Source organism: Triturus cristatus, chromosome 3_1, assembly GCF_964204655.1.
Source record: "Triturus cristatus chromosome 3_1, aTriCri1.1, whole genome shotgun sequence".
In the NCBI taxonomy this organism is placed as follows: Eukaryota; Metazoa; Chordata; class Amphibia; order Caudata; family Salamandridae; genus Triturus; species Triturus cristatus.
Window position 1 is genome coordinate 916,788,421 of NC_140583.1, and position 21,139 is coordinate 916,809,559.

At 44.4% G+C, this 21,139-nt stretch overlaps 1 protein-coding gene across 4 annotated transcripts in view; it reads right to left on the reverse strand.

Annotated features, from left to right (window-relative positions):
• The window catches only part of MARCHF7 (membrane associated ring-CH-type finger 7), a 398,067-nt gene that overhangs the window by 193,391 nt on the left and 183,537 nt on the right, over positions 1 to 21,139 (reverse strand). For all 4 annotated transcript variants that reach the window (XM_085645470.1, XM_085645468.1, XM_085645467.1 and 1 more), the window contains one exon: positions 14,584 to 15,808. In XM_085645470.1, coding sequence (XP_085501596.1) covers positions 14,584 to 15,808 — 1,225 coding nt within the window. The remainder of the gene's footprint in view (positions 1 to 14,583; positions 15,809 to 21,139) is intronic.

The window sequence follows — 21,139 nt, forward strand, 5'->3', positions numbered from 1 at the left end:
TGAGGATGTTAGTCCTCACAGCCACGGCAGGCAGCTCGAGCCCAAGGGCTTCGGCCGCCTTGCGCAGCACCACAGAAAAGGCTGCACCCTCCTCCGAAGCCACAGTCGGAGGAGAGATGAATCCAGTGTCTGGTGAGGTATCCAACCCACTGGCCTCCCCCAGTTCATCTGCCCAGTCCTGTGCAAGTTGGCTCTGAAGGGCCATAGGGTCATCAGACCCCTCCCAGTCGCCCCCGTCATCCGATTCCTGGTAAACAGGAGGAATGATCGGAGCCGGTCGATAGCCAATATGTGTCTCTAGCGGCGTCGGGCGGCACCGCATCGGCGTCGGGACCGGACAGGGGCTGAACCGGGGATCGACGTCGACCGGAGCCGGCGTCGGGGGTGGTATCGGTGTCGGCGGAGGAGGCGTAACGAGGTCGACCGTCGTCGACGGGGGCCCAGGCTCGGGCCCCTCGGGGACCTGCGGCGTCGGGGCCGGTGCCGCCGGCATGCGAGGTCGCCCAGTCGAGTCCGCGGGGCCCGAAGGCGCGCCAGTGGGCGTCGACAGCGGGGCCAGGTTCCTCATGGCCGAGAGGAAGGCACTGACCTCCGGCGGCGTCGCGTCAGTCCCAGGGACCGTCTGGTATGGGGACTTGCGCGGCTCCGCAGTGGAACCACCCGGACCCTCAGCCGAGTAGTGCGACCGGCGAGGGTCCAGGGGGTGCGAAGAGCGGTGTCGCTTCTTGGAGTGCCTCGACTTACCCGAAGACTTCGAGCCAGACGAGTGACGATGTCGAGTGCGGCTCCGTGACCGATTCTTTGACCTCCTCCTGGACCGGGATCGAGAGCGACGCGGAGCCAAGTGGCGAAGCTCGAGAAGCTTGCGGGACCGCTCCCACCTAGCTTTCGAGGTCAGGGCCATACAGTCGGAGCACGACGCCGCGTCGTGGTCGAGGCCCAAGCAGTACAGGCACCGGCGGTGATGATCGGTCACCGACATCAGTCGGTGACAGTCGTCGCAGGCCTTGAAACCAGGCATCCTACCGGCACCAGAGTCGAGAATTGACCAAAAAGAGTCAAAAAAGTTAGTCAAAAATTGACTAAAGGGGTAGCTCTCCCGGATCTGCGCTTACTGGTGCAGAAAAAAGAATAACTGACAGCGCGCGAGGGCGGCGTCTAAGTACTCCGACGACGTCATTCCGGCGCACGACGCCGCCGACGGACGCGGAGCCGCAGCCGACGCCTAGCGACGCGCAAGGGGTATTGCTGACGAAAAATCTTCCGGATCCAGTCTGACGCCTGGGGATATTCTAAGGTGAGGAATCTAACTAACGTGTTTCTTTCAGATGTTAAATTAAGTTAGACGTCCAGGTTAGTGAGATTTTGTTTTATGTTGCAAGGAGGCAAATGAGTGGTTTGGAGTAATCATAGAGGTCTGATATCGTTGCAATCCCTTTTTGTGTCCATACTGGTCAAATGGTGTGCAAGTTAGGAATGCATAGTTTTTTATTATGCCATAGTGACCTCAGAGTCTATTTTCAAATGTTAGTTGTCAGTGCAGCATCTACAGTAAGTATGGTGGAGACAGTGTCTTTAAAAATTGCATGGGGCTGGACGTAGTGAAACTATGACCTAGTACAAGTCGATGTGAGGGGAAAGGGGTAGCAGATGGAAGAGTTAACGTTTAGACAAATAGGTTTATTCAGCGTATTAAATTCAAACCACAGTGAACCCTGTGAGGCCAGGTAGGCTGCATCATAGGAGATCCAACAGGGCAACCTGCAACCACAGACATTTGTTGGCATTCTCATTTTCTTAAGGCTAAATGTGTTTTTTTTATTCATCCAGAGGAAGTGTGAAACAGCTTTATCTAATTTAACTAAGAAATCTGGGATGAGACGAGTGGGTAGCATACTTAATAAGAAGTTAACCAAAGGGGCATCATTTTGATTGTTTCAAATCTACCCAACCAGGAAATGTGTTTGAGACCATGTTGATAATAGATCTTTACTTCCTCTAGGGTTTTATCTTCATTAAGGGAAACGGAATCAGCTAGGGCTTTTACGGAAATAACATAGGTCCTGGGTACCTGGCTGGCAGGAGCACAAGGCACACTCAGTCAAAGTACATCAGCAATAGGCAAAAAGTGGTGGGCAACCATGCAAAAAGGGGCACTTTCCTACATGTAGATACGCATTTGGTTATTCCACATAATGCAGGGCATTGCGGGAAATTTCAGTTGTGCTTTTGCCCATAGCCTGTGCAGCTCCTCCATTCTTTTGCCCAATTCCCACTGCTTCTGATCCGTTGCCCGACAGACATCCGTTCCCCGACAGACATCCGTTCTGACAGAGAAGGAATAATTGCCTACTGAGAATGGGCCATTTCTCAGGGAGGCAGTCAGTACCGCCTTAACAGAGTGAGACAAAATTCACAAGGATCTTCCTTGGCTTCTGCCTTTGAGAGTTTTTTATAGGGGGACCCTGTGCACACTGCATCTCTTGGTTAAGATTAATATCTGTCCTGTCGTTCAAAACTGAATCTCTCAGCACCGTTATTATGAGTGCCTTGATGTTAGTGCCCTCCTCGTGAATGGTTCTCGATCCTTTCCAGGTCATCTCTTAATCCTAGGTTCTCTTTAGAAAGCATGCTCAAACCGGTGGCATTTTTAGCAATATCTTTTCTCATCAGGACGACCTTCCTCTAGTGCACCAGTTCGAACTGCTATTTTCTTCCAATTTTTGTGCTAACGCAAAACAGGAAGCTTAAGTATCGGTCTGGTTTGCCTCTGATATCTTAAACCTGTTTATATCTCCTCTTTTAAATCTAGAAGGATGGAGATTAAAGGCTCCTCCTACTACCCACCATTTAGACCCCTTGTCTCGGTCATCTGTTGAAGATGCTGATGACACCCCCACAGAATTAATTACCTAATCACAACACAATGAATCGGTTCTGTGTAGGTACCTGGTATGTGCTGCTAGGATCTTTGCCAGGCCCGTTACCAGCGTCTACTTGTCACTAGGCGGGTATCTTTACCGGCTACCAACGTAGTATTAACATTTTCCATTCTGGGATTCTTCTGGATTACACACTCTTCTCCCACAACCTCTTCCCTTTGTCAAATCCTTCTACAAAGTTTTGCCCAACAAGTAAGGCAAAGTGGGGTTACCTTGACCTGAGGGAGCGAGATTATTTTGCCCCTACACCACGGACTCTTCTCCAGCGGCTTTACGGGCTTCCCACCGGACGGACTTCTCGCCCAGCATCCCAGTTCTTTCCCAATCTCTGCAGTCTTCTGGGTGGCTGAACGACAGTGGAGCAGCCTGTGGGAGGATCTCACTGCCTTCCAGGCAGCCTGTGCTGACTGCCATCGTAGCTTGGCACTCGAGCGCAGGCTACCTAGCTCCGCTGCAACTGCACTGCAGCCCTTTCCCTACATGAACGTCCTCCCATCGGTAAGTAACAGAGGGAGGTGGGGGATGAAGGGGGGAGTCACTCGCCAGAAAACACTGCTCATAGGGAGACCAAGACCGCTTAGCTCACAGTCACCATGTTCCCTACCCTATTTTAAAGAAAATGAGGGCTGGGTAGATCAAGAGGAAACAGTTGGAGGCCTACTAGACAATAGTGCAAGGTCAATTTATAGCTATGGTTGGACGAAATGAGGCAAAAAAAAAAAAATCAATAAAAGTTACAAGAAGTTGAGGAAAGGCGATCATGCATGGAAAGGAACTACACAGAATTCCCATGGAAGACATGCTATGGAGCTGGCCCAGGAAGACTACATGCAAGCCTTGGAAGAGGAGGCCGGGCCCTGCTTCAAGGAAAACCATGCACAAGTTGGGTAACAATGCACATAAACTGCTGGCCTGGGTAGACAGCAGAAAGGGAAGTCAAAGACAGGTCTGGGAAATCAAGTGATATTTCCCCTCACGTCGTGAAAACCCAAAGGAGAGTGGTGTTAAGCCCTGCAATGGACAGAAGGTTTGTGCAATCCGGGGATCCAAATGACAGGTTACCTACATGTTTTTATAGACAATAACTTAGGAAGGATACTAGAAGAATACGAGGCAGACATGTAACACTGGAGACCACTCCCCCCCCCCCCCCTATCACTCATGGGACGGACAGGCGTCTTCAAGAATGGTCACAATACCCAATTTTCTCCATGTATTACTGACTATGCCATGCAAGCTTCAGGATAGCGTCTTTTGGAGGGTGGATGGGGTCACTAGTCTAATGCTCTGGGATGGCTGTTTCCAGTGCATGGGGTTATGAGGGCTGACTTGCACCTGCCCCCAGACCTTTATTTATACTATTGGGTCTCCCAGCTCAACAGGCTAAATGACTGGTCATTCACAGACCAACATGAGCGATCCCTGAAAGCAGACAGGCGAGGAATGACTGACAGCGTGGTTACCTTGGAGACCGCTAATGGCAGATAAGACCGAGGCCCAACCACAAACGCCACAGTGGGGAAGAAAGCAAATAGAGCTGTGGGAGACAAACACTTAAGACAGCCCTCTAGGACTCTGGTATCCTTCTAGAGGTCATGCGATTGCAGGGGTTCCATGACTGCAATATGTTGGGAACCTCGAAGAGAAGGGAAATATGGGGCACCCTAGGGTTTGTCCTTGGTGATCTCCAGAGGAAGTACAAGATTTCCACCACGCAAAACTTTTGGTACCCCCAACTTAGCCACACCGAGCGCACACAACTCAGCTTGAACATGTAGCTGATGAGCCACCCCTAGAATGCAAATCCAGCTGTCTGCTCTACAAGCATGCAGTCTCCCAAATATGTAGAACACTACTCAACAGTAGGCCGCCCCTTACTGCTTTGCAAGCAAGGTGAGAGGATGACCTGGGTATACTGGACAACAAGGAGTAGTCTGAGGCATGCCAATACCCACTAATAGGCACCAGGTTGTCTTTATACTGGTGCAACTCATGAGTCTACAAAAGGCATACTTCATGTGGACTAAACTGTACAGAATTGGGCGAACCACCATCACTGATCGAGATCTTCGTCACTGTATGCAGCAGGAGTCATTGCTGCATACATTATGGTCCTGTCCTGGGATCAGTTCCTTTTTGGGGAGGTGTACAGAACAGCCCCCCCAGGGGTTATGGGGACTGACAAAGTGGTCACACTGCAACCGGCCCTGCTGGACACCTGGAGAGACCAGACCCTTACTGAATATGATCTCTTTTGTAATACAGTAATGATGGTGGCAAAGCAAGGCGTAGTCCAGTTATGGGGATTCCAGTGTCCGCCGAAAGTGAAGAAATTGAACACAAATATGGACTGGTGTACGAATACAGAAGATTCTGTATACAAGGCAAGAGGATGACCTCAAAAATATAATAAAATATGGGACCATGGGGGAGAACACAGATAGACTGACAAGGATTCACAGATCTACACTCCCACAATATCATGAACCATAGAACTGGATGAAGAACGGATGAGATCTTGTGTATGTTCACTGAACCTGTATGTGACAAGATACATGAGACTCCACAAAAGTACTGTATGCAGGTCATGACTGTAAAGATTCTCACCATTTGATAGTGTAACCCATGTATGTGGCTTGATGTTTAGCTGTTTTATTCATCCCCATTCTAATATTGTAGCGATTCTATTAAAGTCTGATTTTCTTTTGTTCGATAATGACCAGAACAAGGTCTTTGTTTCTTCTTCAAGTACTAATAAATATATTCAAACCGGTTTTCAGGTCCGGGCAATGAGGTCTCGAGCCACAAGGACAGAAGACTATTTTAAAGACTGGCAGCATGGAGGATTGTAGTTTACAATCTTCATACTGAAGTCACCATAAGAGTCCACAAGGCATTTATAGAGCCATTTATTTCTTTCACTACACTATTTAAAATAGCCAAATGGAGAGGATGTTTTTTTATTTCCCAACAAGCAAGAGGAACCACTTGAATTCATAAAGGCTACAAGGGAAACCACACCAATTTTAAGACTCCGCTGTGAAGTGTGCAATTCCACACTGACGCAAGAACAGCAACTCCCAGACAAGAATTAAGATGCCCATATAAACTAGTCTACAGCTAGAGACCGATACTGGAGATTTAAATGCCAATCCACAAAATTACATTGCTAAAATATAGTTTAACAGAATATTGTGTAGCCAAGTATGGATGCATTAGGGTAATTAAGAGAAAGGTATGATTAAGGAAAGATAAAACAATTTGATTGAACTGAACTACAACACAAAAAAACAGGTTCACAGGGGAATGAGATAAAATGAAGGGAAGAAAAGGGGGCGGGTTGCATGGGCACAGTGTTAATTACCAACTTCAGCTATTATTACAGACCATTGAAACCACTTTGCATTTCTTCTACCCGGGTGCAAGAGTACGGTCATACCAGCTCGGCAGGTGTCACTACATTTGACTATTTAGGATTGTCATTTCCTGACAAAAAATGGTATCAAGAGATAACTCACATTTCTAGAAAATGCACTTTGCAATAACAAAAGAAAAAAAAAAAAACACAATAAATTAAGGTCTTAGAATTCGCATGAACACATTCTAGATAAGTTTAGCAACAAACTATCTTGGAGAAACAGTTCTGTTTTGGGAACTTGTACGGTAATTTTCTGCTTCTGATTTTGTATTCAGTAAAAACAGATTGCTACAGGGAGCGTAAAAAAAGAAAAGTGCTTAAGACACTGCAAAATATTTTGCCCCTAGAATTCACAAAATAAAGTCTGTTGGTAAACTTTTTTTTGTAGGTTAAGGAAAATGTTACTTACCCAGTAAGCATCTGTTCTTGGCACGTAGAGCTGTAGATTCACATGCTTTGCATACGCCTGGCATCTAGTGTTGGGTCTGGAGGTTTGCAAGTTGTTTTTCTTCGAAGAAGTCTTTCCAGTCACGAGGTACGAGACTCCTCCTTTCGGTGATAGTGTGCATGGGCATTGACTCCATTGTTAGATTGTTTACCCTCAAAGGGTGAGAATGGAGTTAGTAAAGGTAAAATAGAGCTGTCCATGCCAGTGGCGGCCAGTGCAATTTGAAAGTGGTAAGGTGTAAGACCAATAAAAAATTTGGCATGCGAGTTCTCAAGTTCTCATGAAACAAAAACTGGTGTAAAATTATGCATTTTCTAGTGCCATCTCTGCATTAAATTGCAAGTCACCCCGCTCACTCAAGGCATTTAGTCTGTGGGGAATGGATTGAACTTAGCTTAGGCACCTTAGCTGCTCCTAAAATGTTGTCTGAAGAGTGAGACAGGTGGTAATTGGCCTCTTTAGGGTGCAAATGGAGTGCTAGCATAGTTTGGAGTGGTGGCTCCAGTAGGTGACATGCGCATTGCATGATAGGTTAAAGTCTGGTGAATTCACAGACTGCCTCTTGCAGCCCCCCATTGTACACTATATTTTGCTTTTTGGTGTCTTGGAGGGAAGGAAGCAGGCTGGACACCTTGCTGGCTTGGCCAGCACTGCATTTGCATCCTAAAGAGCACATTTACCATCAGACATCACACTCTTCTGCAGACAATTTGGGGTACAACTAAAACACCTAATCCTGGTGCAATCAACTCACCCCAGATTAGTGTCCTTCGGTGGGAGAAGAGTATGCCAGAAAATGTGTAAAGAGATGCGTTTAAAAAAAGTGCTTTTAAAATATATATTTTTGGTAAAAGTCAATCAGTTTGTCCCTGGTGCACACCTTTTTTCTAAGCTTCCTTTTTAGGAAACAATTCAAAACTCACCTGGTAGCATCCTTGCATTATCTATATCTTTGACTCCTTGAAGTTTCAAAGGATTTCATCAATTAAAGCCATACACATATTGGTTCCCAAGAAGACTTTAGATTTGCTAATTAGCCAACAACACACAGTGGCCTGTTTTTTTTTTTTACTTTTTGGCTCTCCAATGGCTTGACAGTACAGAAGACCCCACCTAATCCTTTTCAGCTAGAGGTCCCCCAAAGTCATCATTAAATTATACTTTGGATACTACAATTTTGACTCGCATAATCGCAGCATGTTTAGTCACAGACTGGGACTTCATAGCGCCATATATATATGCAAGTCACTATTTATTACCCACTATGGGCAACACAGGATTCAATTCTGAGACTGCCTGATTATTCAGTCATGTGCACCGATCACATTGACTGAGCATTAATTCCTGATGTTCGTTTTTCAAGTCGCATGTATTTTTCATTTTAGGTACTCGTTTTAAATGTTTTACCTAAAAGTGAAAGGCTAACAAAATAGCTACAGAATATTGGGTTGTGTCCTTTTATGACGCAACGACTTTGCACTGAAAATGTGTTCACAGAACAGTTTTGAGTCCGAATAGGTTTATGAAGCGCGAAACTCGACCTAAAGGTATTACAGCACCAGTTGCATTGCTCAAGGCCACACACATTTTTGTGGTTTAGACACGGGGAGCTTAACTAATTTGCCTTGAAACACAGGATGTTGAGGTGGCACAGAGATTCAAACCGGATTGCCTGCTTCAAAGTCTGCAGCTTTGGCCGTTACACCACACATCCTCCATCACTCCTGCTGTGGAACGCCTGTTTGCTTCTAGTGAGGCTTCCTCATCCAGGGAGGGAATATCCCAATTTAAAACTGGAATCTCGGTCATTTAGAGAGACTTGTTCCTGCTTTGCCTTCAGTCAGATCACTTACTCAAGTGTGTCTGCCTACCATCTCTACATAGGCGGACACAATGCATTCACTGTAATCCCACCCATTCGCAATTGGTCACAGGGTGGGGGTCAGTGATTTTTGCTCATAACACCTGACCCCACCCATCCTGTGATTACTTAGGAAAGGGTGGGAGACAGCAATGATTGACAAGCAGCCAGAGGCGTTTCCGGGCTGTTGCTGAAAACGCTCGGGCTGCCTTAAAAAGTATGGGTTACGTGCGTCATGTGGGGGTGGACCCCGAAGGCCCCTGATCATGGAAGGCCAGGGCTGGTACAAGGTAAGCCCGTCAGCGATGGTTGGCTCATGCGCCCTAGCGCATGTCTGTGTAAAGTGCCACATTACTACGTGACCCTCACTAAGTAATGATCGGAGAGTGACAGCAAGGCACAGGAAAACCTGTTAACTTTGCAATACAATGTGTACTGGAATGTATTAATCTCACCAATGTGGACCCGGATGGTACATAATTACATAAAGGATTTATGTGCCATCCAAATTTACATTTGTGATAAATCAGGGAGGAAACTTCAAAGGGCATAGTCCCCACGCTCAAAGGAGGCAGCAGCCACTCCTGGTACATGCACATGTATGTAAAGTAAGAAAACTGCAACAGGTATTGGTACCCGGGTGGGCACATGTGAATCTACAGCTCTACATGCCAGGAACAGATGCTTACTGGGTAAATAACATTTTCTGTTCGAGGCATGGGAGCTGTAGATCACATGCTTTGCATAGACTATACACCAGTATTCTCTTAAAGCGGTGGCTAACCTGTAGCTGTTCGAAAAAGTGTTTAAAGTACTGCCTGGCCAACATTAGCTTGTTGCCTCGCTAACATCTACACAATAGTGTCTGGTGAATGTATGCGGTGCAGACCATGTTGCTGACTTAGATGTCTGTTAAGGGAACATTCCCCAAGAAGGCCATAGTAGCCCCTATTTTGTGGGTGGAATGCGCTCTAGGGGGTATTAGCAATGTTCTTTTTGAACATGTTTGGATACATTTAACAATACATCTTGCAATACCGGATTTAGAAATGGAATTGCCTTTGTGTGGAGGGGAAAAAGCAACAAAGAGCTGCTTTGTTTTACGAAAACCCTTTGTTCTTTCTACATAATATAACAGAGCTTTTCTAACATCTAATGTGTGTAGAGCTCGTTCTGCTACAGAATGAGGTTGAGGAAAGAACACAGGTAACAACTGATTGATGTGAAAAGCAGAAACCACTTTTGGGATTGGTTCGAAGAACCACCTTGTCTTTGTGATGTTGAAAAAAAAGGTTCTCGTATAGTTAGTGCCTGGAGTTCACCAACTCTCCTTAAGGAACTGATTGCAATAAGAAAAGCAACCTTCCATGAGCAATTGTAGTGGACACTTGTGCATTGGTTCAAAAGGTGGCCCCATTAGCCTCGTAAGGACTATGTTAAAGTTCCATACTGGTGCAGCAGGAGATCTTGGTGGTATTATTCTTTTAAGTCCTTCCATAAAGGCTTTAATCACTGGTACTTTATACTAATAGAGAGAAGTGTTGTCTGTTTTGTAAGTATGCAGCTACTGCTGCTAAATGCAATCAAATGGTTATACAAGCTAATCCAGATTGCTGTAAGTGAAAGATAACAGATGATTTGTACTGAAGCATCAAGGGGATTGATATGGTTATTGTTACAGTACATAACAAAACACTTCCACTTTGCTGCATAACATGCCCTAGTAGTAGGGCTCCTAGCCTCCTTTAGGATATTCATACAGTCTGGTAGTAAAAAACCAAACTATGACTTCAGGAGCAATATCGCCAGGTTGAGTTCCTTGGGATTTGGATGCCTGATTCTCCTTGGCTCTGAGTGAGGAGACTGGAGTTGAGATGCAGTTTTTGGTGTGGAACGACTGAGAACTCTAGCAGGGTGGTGAACCAAGGTTGACGTGCCCATGTGGGAGCTAGGAGAATGAGTTTGATGGATGATTGTCTGAGCTCTAAAACTACCAGCAGAATGAGTGGTAAGCGGAAAAGCGCAGGCAAATATCCCTGGCCAGTTCTTCCATTGCCTTTGGAGAGCGGGTGTGGGAACCTGGAGGCGAAGCTTGGCCATTTTCAGTTTTGAGATGTTGTGAGGAAATTCCCAATCCTGAAAGTAGGGAAGAAGAATTTGGGGATCAAGTTCCCACTCGTAGATATGCTGTCTGTCTAACGAGAAGGTCTGCAAATTGATTGTTTACTCCTGCAAGATGTTCTGCTAGGAGCTCAATTTTGTGCTGTATGGCACATTTCCAAATGGCTTGTGCTAGGTGCGACAGTTGGAGTGTGTGTGTTCCCCCCGGTTTTTGTATATAGTATATAACTGTCATGTTGTCTGTGTGGACAAAGACAGTTTTGCTATTAGGTGAGTTGGAAAGGCTTTGACCGCTAGAAACTCTGCTAGTAGCTCTAGGTGATACATATGGAGGCTCTTGTATTTTAGAGTCCATAATCCTTGGATTGTGTCACTTTGTAGATGAGCGCCCAAACCAGTGAGCGATGCGTCTGCTGTTAGCACGGTCTGTGGAACAGGGTCGAGATAGGGCCGCCCTTTGGACACATTTTGTGGGTTCCAGCACTGTAGAGAGCGACGGGTGCAGGCATCCACCCTCACTAGATCGGTCAACTGACATTGCAACTGGTTCCACTGACTTGCTAAGCATTCTTGAAGAGGACGCATTTGAAGTCTTAGTTGGGGCACCATTATAATGCAAGACGCCATCATCCCTAGCAGTTGCATGAATACTTTTACTGGCAGTGATTGGTTGGGTTAAAATTGAGTGAGATGGGACTGAATACTGTGAATCCTGGCTGTAGTGGGAGAGGCTAGAGCTTTGTGAGCTTCTATTGTGGCTCCCAGATACGTTTGTGTAGTGGAAGGAAGTAGATGAGATTTCAACACATTCACTGTAAGTCTTAGTTGGAGAAGTAAGTGAATAGTGGTTTGAGTGTGTTTGGGACACATTTGGTAAGTGCTGGCTTTGATGAGGAAGTCGTCTAGGTATGGGAAGACATGGATGTGTTGTCTTCTCAGGGAGAAGTGGTGACTCCAAACGGTAGTACTTTGAATTGGTAATGATGACCAGCTATCATGAATCTGATGCATTTGCGATTAGCGGGATGAATTGGAATGTGGAATTATGCGTCTTAAGTCTAGAGCAGACATAAAATCGCCCTGCTGTAGAAGTGGGAGCACTTGTTAAAGTATCACCATGTATAAATGGTCTGAAATTATGTAGAAGTTTAGTTCTCGGATGTCTAGAATAGGTCTCAAGGAGCAGTCCTTTTTGGGGATGAGAAAGTATAGGGAGTACACGCCTGTCCCATAATGTTGTAACGGCACAGGTTCTATGGCTCCTTTGGAGAGGAGAGACTGGACCTCTCGCTGAAGTAGATGTAAATGTTCTGGTGACATTGTGAGAACGTGGTGGTATGTTTGGAGGATTGTTGGAAATTTCCATGCAATAACCATGTTGGATAATTTCCAACATGGGGAGAAATTGTAGAAGACGTCCCCCGACAGGTGTTAAATGATCAGGGGGAAGTGTAGGCAAGTCACTGCTTGTGGGGGGGGGGGGGGGGGGGGGGAGGAGGATTAAGTGATGTGGAACTCCTGCCTCGACCCTTGTTACCTCTATATCCTCCTCTAAAGATGCCCATTGTAGAGCAAGATTGATTGTTGTCTTTGTAAGAGTTGGCAGTATTGTCTGAGGACATGGTTTTCGACCCTCCATGGTAGAAGGAGCGACAAAAGAAGCCCCGATTAGAGGGAGACTGCAGAGCTCCCATAGACTTGGCTACCTCTGTCTTTTTTAATTTTTCTTCTAATGACTTATCTACTTCCGGCCTGAAGAGATGTCCCTTGTCAAAAGGAGTATTTAAAATAGACTATTCTACTTTGGGTTTGAAAACAGAAATCCTCAACCATGCATGTCTGGAATTCATCGAATTGGATAGGAGCTTCCCTTCCTGCACTAAATCTTGGGCTTTTGCTTTGTGCTCATCTGGGAGGTGTTGTAGCAAAAGTTCCATTTCGTCCCAGATTTCTCTATCATCTGGCTAGCAGGGCCTGGGTGTTGGCAATGCACAAATGATTTGCTGATTGGGCGGCTACTCGTTTACTAGAGGAGTAATAGTTTTGACTCCTTGTCTGGAGGAGGAGCATCCCCTGTAGTCTATGAATTGGCCAGTTTCTGGGCATTTGAGACCACCAAGGTGTCTAGTGGTAACTGTCCTTTAATAAAGACCGGATCTGAGGGAGCAGGTTTATATTTATAAATTCTGGGGGTGAGAATGCGAGCATGCACTGGGTCTTTGAAGATCTCATCTGCACATCTCATAATACCTTTAAGGATAGGTAAAATGTGGCTATCCCTTTGTGTGCTAATGAGCGTTTCAAATATGAAATCTTCCTCTAGAGATACCTAGTGTAACTGTACCCCATGATATTCTGCAGCCCTAGATACCCTACATTGTAGTCAGGAGGGGAAGGCTTTACAGGGTAAAGATCCGGGTCATTATCTGCAGGTGATCAGGGTTATAATAATCCTTCCAGGGGTCCTTTGGTAAAATATGGTCTCTCCCCCTCCTCTCCCCCTCCCCTCCCCCCCCCCCCCGCCGCCCCCAATCATCATCATCAGGTGGTGGTGGAGGAGAGTTAGTTGTTGTAATCAGTAAATGATGCAAAGATGGAGAAGTTGGTGTAGGGGGAACGTGGTGAAGAGGGGTTAGTACCTACATTCTTCCTCTTCAAAGGAATATAGTAAGTGGTGTCCTCAGACTCCGGTTTGTGTTTGAGAGGCAATTTAGTAAGAACACGTCCTGTTTCTGGAATTAGGTAAAGTTCATTTTGTTCTGGGTCCAATTTGGGTGCTGGTGCATCGAAAATCAGACCCGGTAGCTCCGGAGGAACAGTTTTAGGTTTCCGTACCGAAGATTTTGGTGCCAAGGTAGAAAGACTTTTCGGCGCAGAAGGTTTTGGAGCCGAAGGAGGCATAGTATTCGGTGTCAACGATCTCTGCTCCGAAGCGGTTTTCAGCTTAGAGCCTGAAGGTTTTGGCTCTGTGCCAGACTTTGTAACAAGTCTTCTTCCATATCGGAGTCAGATTCTGGAATGGAGACAAGTTTTTCTTGTTCTTCCTCGGCCCCTTGTGTGCCGAAATAGTTCTCGGATTCTTCGCCGAAGATGTATGGCGTGTATTCGACGTTTTGACTCCATCTCGCAACAGACTATGAGATGGTTTTCTTCGATCGGAACGATCTGCACGAGTCGCAGTCCTGTTCGTTGTGCTCCGGAGACAAGCACAAGTTGCACACTTCGTGCAAGTCGGTGTGTGGATACTTGGCGTGGCACAGAGGGCAGAATTTGAATGAGTCTGTTCCATCGACTGCAAAGTGGACCGACGGGGTCAGGCCAGACGGCCTTCTACAAGATCTTCGATCGAAATAGAGGTTTTCCTCGACAGATACGATATGCGGAGAAGTGGGATACGCGTTTGAAACAATACCGATGCAGGTAGAGTGGATTGCGCACCGAGGGGCACCCGAAGAACGGTTTCGAACCGGAGCGCAGCAATACACGTCCGAACCCAATGGCAAAAAAAACCAAAACAATGGAGTCGATGCCCATGCATACCATCACCGAAAGGAGTCACCTACCTTGTGACTGGAAAGAAAAAACAACTTTCAAACAGGACGCAACACTAGATGGCAACTGTATGCAAAGCATGTGATCTACAACTCACATGCCTCGAACACTTACTTTATCAGCAGTGAATTAATAACAGTATTCAATTCCGGCTGCATATGTTAAGCAATATTTACTTTAGCCAGTTATTACATCTATTGAATTTAAATGTAAAGCATTTTCACAAACAAAACATTTTTACCTCTCCTTAATCTTCTTCAATTTCTCAGGATCCCTTGATGATTGAGATTTGCCAGTTACGTGACCATCTCCTGGAGTCCTCCCGGAGGTGAAAACATCCACTGTTATCATGACATTGTTCGGAGAGGAACTACCAAGTCCAGGCGGAACTGCAAAACTGAATAAGGAATCCGGATATACGTCGGCGAGACCTACATTCCTCCTTTGTGAAACACTGGCTAAGGAAGTGGCAGTGCTTGTACTAGGCATTTCCGGTACTGGTAATAAAACTGAAGTAGCTCCATTTAAGTGGTGTGCAGGTTCTCCAGAAGGTCCTGCTGCTCTAGCTTCCCTTCTAAAAAGTTGATGCAAATCTGGAGATCCAGTAGAAGCAGCTCTGTTGAGGCACTGTGCTGCTGCTTCTTCTGGATTAACTTCTCTTGATGATCTCCCAAAAAGGGGATGTAATCTAGAAGTTTCAGAGGTAGACATTCTTTGAGTTTCAGCTCTACCTTCTCTCCTGCGCCTGCAAAACAAAGGTGTGCAACGGTTTCTAAAAGAAGAGGATAGCCAAGAACTTGTGGTCCTGGCTTCAGGCTCTTCTCCTCTGTATCGATCAGTATCTGAATTGGCACTCTGGTTTTGAGATCCAGTAGGCAAGCACCATCTTCTTCGTCTAAGGAATCCAAATCCCTGAGATGATTCAGACGATCCAACATCTGTAGAAGTAAGGTTTGACATGCTAGAAGGAGTTGAACTGGATGGTATAGAACCTTGAACTACTGGATCTACATATGAATACCCAGAATCAAGTGCTCTTGCATTTAAAGAATCCTGGCTTGATCTTCGCGAAAAAAGGGTGGAAGACATACTAGAAGCTAAACGTGATAATATGTGCCTTGTGGTACGTCTTCCATCTGTGTCTGTAGGAGCTTCAGCAACAGATCTGGTTTGTCGAGAAGGGGATAACCTTCCAGCAGAGTTTAAAAGGACTGGTGTGCTGCTTGAAGGATATCCATCAGTATTCCTAACATGAGTAAAGCTAGAATGTGCACTTCCCTGGGAAGAGATTCCCTCTCTTGGAGTAGACTGCCTACGAAAACTTCTATTTGAGTCTCTTGTAAACAAAGATGAGTGTTCAGAAGGCAACTGGTGGTTTGTGGATGAATTTAGCTGCACAGGGCCCAACACACTTTGTTTTGGTCTTGCACCCTGTGGATGAGAGCTGGCAACTGACTCTTGAAGATCTTAAAATAATTTGGAAAGAAAAAACAACAATCATTTTAAACGTAACGTCTTCGAGGCTTTACTACAAAATACAAATCTCTGCAGAGAACAAGCATGGATAAAATAAATAGTTTTGACTAATAACAATCATGACAATCAGCAGCACCATCATCTGCACATCGAAGGTCCAGCATGATCAGCAACAGATGATTCCTTACACAAAAGTGGAGAGGCACAGGCAGCAGTACTAGAGTCCCTCAGCAACAGGTAAAAAAAGACAGATGAACTACAATCTTCTAACCACATTACATCACATATGTTCAGGAGGAAGTTCAATTCCTCACACAGTCCAAAGCCAGCATGATAGCAGCACAGTAAAGCTAAAGCACTGGCAGCAGCAAAGCTGTGAAAGGAGGGGGGGGGGGGGGGGGGGAGATTGGAGGGCTGGGCCAGGTCAGAGTAATCTTTGGCCCGGGTGTCATCTACACTTTAGAAACGAATACACGGGGACCCAGTTAGATCCCTTTACATGTACTCTTTAATACTGTTCATTTTCTTTCCATTTTTAAATCGATTTATTTTATCCATGCCCGAATTTGCTTCAAGAATAATTTCAAACAGGAGGTGTTTCCACATGTCACGACTATTTACAAATGCAACCAATGCATTTCGGTAAAAAGGTTTCCCCTTAGTCAGGGGTATCGTGACAGGCATAACTTTAAAAACATCAGTCAGAGACCAGAGTTTACTTCATTTCTGAATTTCTTAATTATGGCGAGTGCCTCTTCATAACAAAAAATAAATCTATTAAAAATGGAAAGAGAAGAAAAGGAACAGTATTAAAGAGTACATAAATTGAAGAATATATATTGATAAACTTGATTCATTGGAGCGACGGGCAAGGCTGTGCTGCGTGTAAAGGGATCCAACAGTGTCCCCGTGTATTCATTTCTAATTTGCAAGCGCAATTGGACGGAGTGCGTATCTCGCATTGCACGCCATAATAGGTCTGAAGCATATAAACAGTTAAAAAAGATTGACAAAACAAGATTACAAAGGTGTGCATCTCTCCACCACACATCATCTACACTTTAGCACTGTTGGGGCAAAGACTTCACTTCATTAATACCAGTTCCACATCCAAATACAGTTCTGCATAACTAAAAGAGGGCCTTTTGAAAAGACCTTCCTTTGCACTGCAGCACATGTTGCAAAATGTTTTGTAAATGTTGATCTGTTTCAGCTAGGAACAAAATCAGTTTGTTAAAATCTGTAGAATATGCTGCAGATTATGGATTATGTGGCAAAAGCAATACATTCATAATTATGAAAAAGCAGCAGCCGCACAATCGAATAGTTCCATGGCCGCAGAATCTTATGATTTCAGTGGCATTATGTACAGGAAGTGCAAAGATAAATACTGTAGGATATCAATTTCTAATTCACAAAAACCATAATATACTTGTAAATGAACTGTACACAAATTTCAACATATACCAGCAGTACATTTTATTAATTCTGAAGTGTGATGGAAAAACACATTTTAGGGGGACCAAAACAAAGATGAATATTGTATTGCTAATTTGTATAGGACTTACTACACCTATGTGTGGCACTGAAGAGCTTACCTACATTGGAAGAAACCTACACCCTATAGGGTGGTGTGGGTGTTATCTTTGTTTGTGACCCAATATAGAAAGTGTTTTCATGTTGGGCGTGATGACCACCAAGGCGCAGTTATCGTGTTATGGGTGGCAGCATGTAGCAGTGTGGTGGATGATGAGGTGTGAGAGACAGACGCATGAACTAGCGTTTATGGTTTTTCAGTCATTGGCAGCTTTAAACAGCTCTGCAAGCCCCATTTATGGTATTTATGATTATAGTCTGCTTAGATGGTTACTGCACTGGGTTTTGGGGCACATTTACTTACATTTCACACCTCATCAAGGTAACTTGCTGCACTGCATTGCGTGAAAGAGCAGAAATTCGCCATATTTATAAAGATATGGCACATTTCTGCTGTCGCCTAGCGCTGGCACACTATGTGCAGCCTAGCGCAAACACAGGCACCCTTGCACCAAGGTGCAAGGGTGTCAGTGTTTTACAGGCAGGATCGTTTTTGTGCATGAAGGGGCAACTTCCTGCACAAAAACAAATCTTTGAGACATATTCCTCCTGTGTGTGCTACATTCTTGTGCATGTAACGAGTAGAAATAAAGATACATTTCCCATTATTGTGCCTCACTGGGGAAGGCGTAGCATTCTGGAACATATACAGGTTTACTAGCATTAGCAAATCTGGTAATGCACCAAAATCATAGGACAGCTCTCCTTAACTTAGTTTGTTAACAAAACTAGTTTGCTGGTTTCCAATCTGTATTGTAGGATAAAGATTGAGCTTGAGGGGGTGACTGTCTTTCCACGTTCCGTTGCCAGGATGTGTGGGGGTGTAGTAATCTTCGTAATAGCAATGTTTCTAACTGATGTTTATAGGCTCCTGGATGCTTCTAATGCTGGCTGGTAGTGTGTTCCAGAGCTTGGTGGCTAGTACTGACAAAGCAGTGTGTCCTACGGATTTCTTATGGTAAGGGGGTATAAGTGGTGCAAGCCTGGAGTGCAGTGCCCAGACTGGTTTGTATTGCAGGATTTCAGCTTGTAGTCTAACTGTCCTTTTCATTCGAGGCTTGTGAACAATGCAAACTGCCTTGAACATAGTCAGTTTTTCTGTAGGTAGCTAGTGGAGTGATTGCAAGATGGGAGTCATGTGTATGTGTTCTCTTGAGTGAATGCAGAAAAGAAATGCTGCAGCAATATTTTGGAGGAGTTGTATTTTGTATATTATGAATGAGGGTGCACCAAGGTATAGGCTTGGAGATTACGAGTGAGATGATGGCATGCGGTTTCGGTTATTATCCAAGATGACAACAATGTTTTCATTGTGTAGAAGGCACTCTGTTTTATGTTAAAATATGGTGTCTAATATAGGTCTGAAATGATAGTTACTCCAAGGTTTAGGACTTCTCTTGATATTGTTGGAGGAGCTTCATGTGCCCCAGGTCATATGGCAGTAGAAAGGTATTTTTGTCATTGTCTGCAGGTCATAAGCTTTGCCTAAGCGGTATTTAGCTTCAGATGGTTATTAATGATCCATGTGTTTATGGCCTGAAGTCAGTCAACAAGTTTTAAATTGTAAAGGTCTTCGACCATCCATTTAAAAAATATATATTGGGTGCCATCTACATAGTTGTAACAGGTAAGTAAAAAAACTGTTAGATTAATTAAAATCGTTGCAATGTAAAAAGACAGTTATAAATAAAATTAAGACAATAAGACAATAAAAACTACTTGGCGTGTGGCAAAGGAATGGTCTAAATGCTTGTACGTCATAATTGTAACGGGTGAGGTTGAATGATTTAATCAGGTTATGTAACTAAGTTAAGTAGATGTTGAATAGTAGAGGGGATATGATGTACCCCTGTGGGACGCCAGTGTTTGGTGTGAAGAGCTGATATGAAAGGTGATATCAACACTATTTCGCTGTGACAGCTGAGAGGCAAATAATTCAATAGGCATTAGCTGAACTCCCTTTTTCACCTTTCAAATATGGTGTGTCAAACAAGAATGGTCTGTAGGAAGGGATTGCACAACTGTACAGGACATTGAGTCATGTTCTTAAGCCAGCAACTTTCATGACATTTCCCATTCCTGATAGGTTTGGGTAGTGGCAACCACTTTCCTACCAGTCATTCAGAAACAATGTTCAGTCAGGAAACTTCATATTCCATATGGTATGCTTCTTTGATTAGCCTCTTGTGCTGGTGCCAAGTTATCACAAGCCAGGTACGATTTATATTTGACTGACATTGCTCCAGCCTACACTGGCCTATTGTGAAAAATAGCCTGGTGAGTTAATGTATCTGCTCTACAGAATGTAATTTTGTTTGCTGGAGTCAGATAGTTTGTTAGGTTAAAGTGCCTAATGCAGAGGGGTGCAAATACCCCGAATAGCAGTAATATGATGCTGAAATAACCAAATATAAAAACAGTTGGACAGAATGCAGAACAATGTCATACATTCACCCCAGTACAGAGATCTGGGCCTAAATCCATCGTGGGTGAGAATGTTTGCATTGTCAGCATTCCGACCATCATTTGTTTGCTGTAACACAAAATCAACTGTTTTTGCATTTGTCACCCCGAGTGAGACTATCTTTCAAAAATGGATTTATATCTAGTTAACACTGCCAGGGTTAACACACTGAGAATATACGTCAACAATAAAAGACATTTGAGGCTGAAAGAATTTGTATCATAATGGACCTCTCTAGACATCTACGCAGATCATCAACTAACATTTTCAGATTGTTCTATATTGTAATTTAAGATGTGTGGTTTGAATCTGCTTTTTGAAATGCATGGACTCCTCTCAAATTCTACTTTATCCAATTTATGGCTATAGCAAATTAAGTTCATAGGACCTCATAACAGCAATTTATGTACTACATACATATTTGGAAAACATTTGCAGTAGTGGTTTTATTGAGAGAAGTGTGGGAACACTAGATGGTAGGAATTTTATGTATCCTCACAGATACCGAAAAACCACTTCACAGAAACAAGTTTTTTGCAGGACATTCTGGTTAAGAAAAAGTATTGGGATCCACAGAAACTACACCACCCCAGACTTCACAAGGTACCTTGCTTTCATAAATGTCTGGACCTGGAAGGTTTCCCTCAGTGCCGACTGAGCTCTGGCACAAATACCACAGCTACCCACATCGCCAGAACTGGTCAATTTGCAAGGCAGTCTTGATCTTTCCTTGTGTCTTAGCAAGCCTGTCCTTTCGTGGGGAATAGGTCGGTCACCAGTGGCTGATGGCATCTACCGAGAGTGGTGACGAACACACATGGGTGGTGGGTGGATGCATGCAAGCACGGAGATACCGGAACAACAGTATTAACAAAGGGCGGTAGTGTGCGGCTGCCACTTTTCTCTCATACAAATAACCTACCGAGGGCCTACACCAGGCGTTTTCTTGTGAGCAATACGTTTTGTATCCAAAATGCGCGTTATATCCAAAAAATCAACACGCACCTGTGAGCGAAGTAAACATCAGAAGACAGTGATTTGCTTACTGGGCTCCTCTGAAATTCACGGACAAGGAGCTACAGCAAGATTACGACATGTAGGGCACGGGACAATCATTACTAAGTCAGGGGTCAGAGATATGGACTGAAAAATGCAAATAGGCATATGAACTAAATATAAGGCTATACCTACCCCACATAAATGTCCCTACTCTATATATATATATATATATATATATATATATATATATATATATATATAT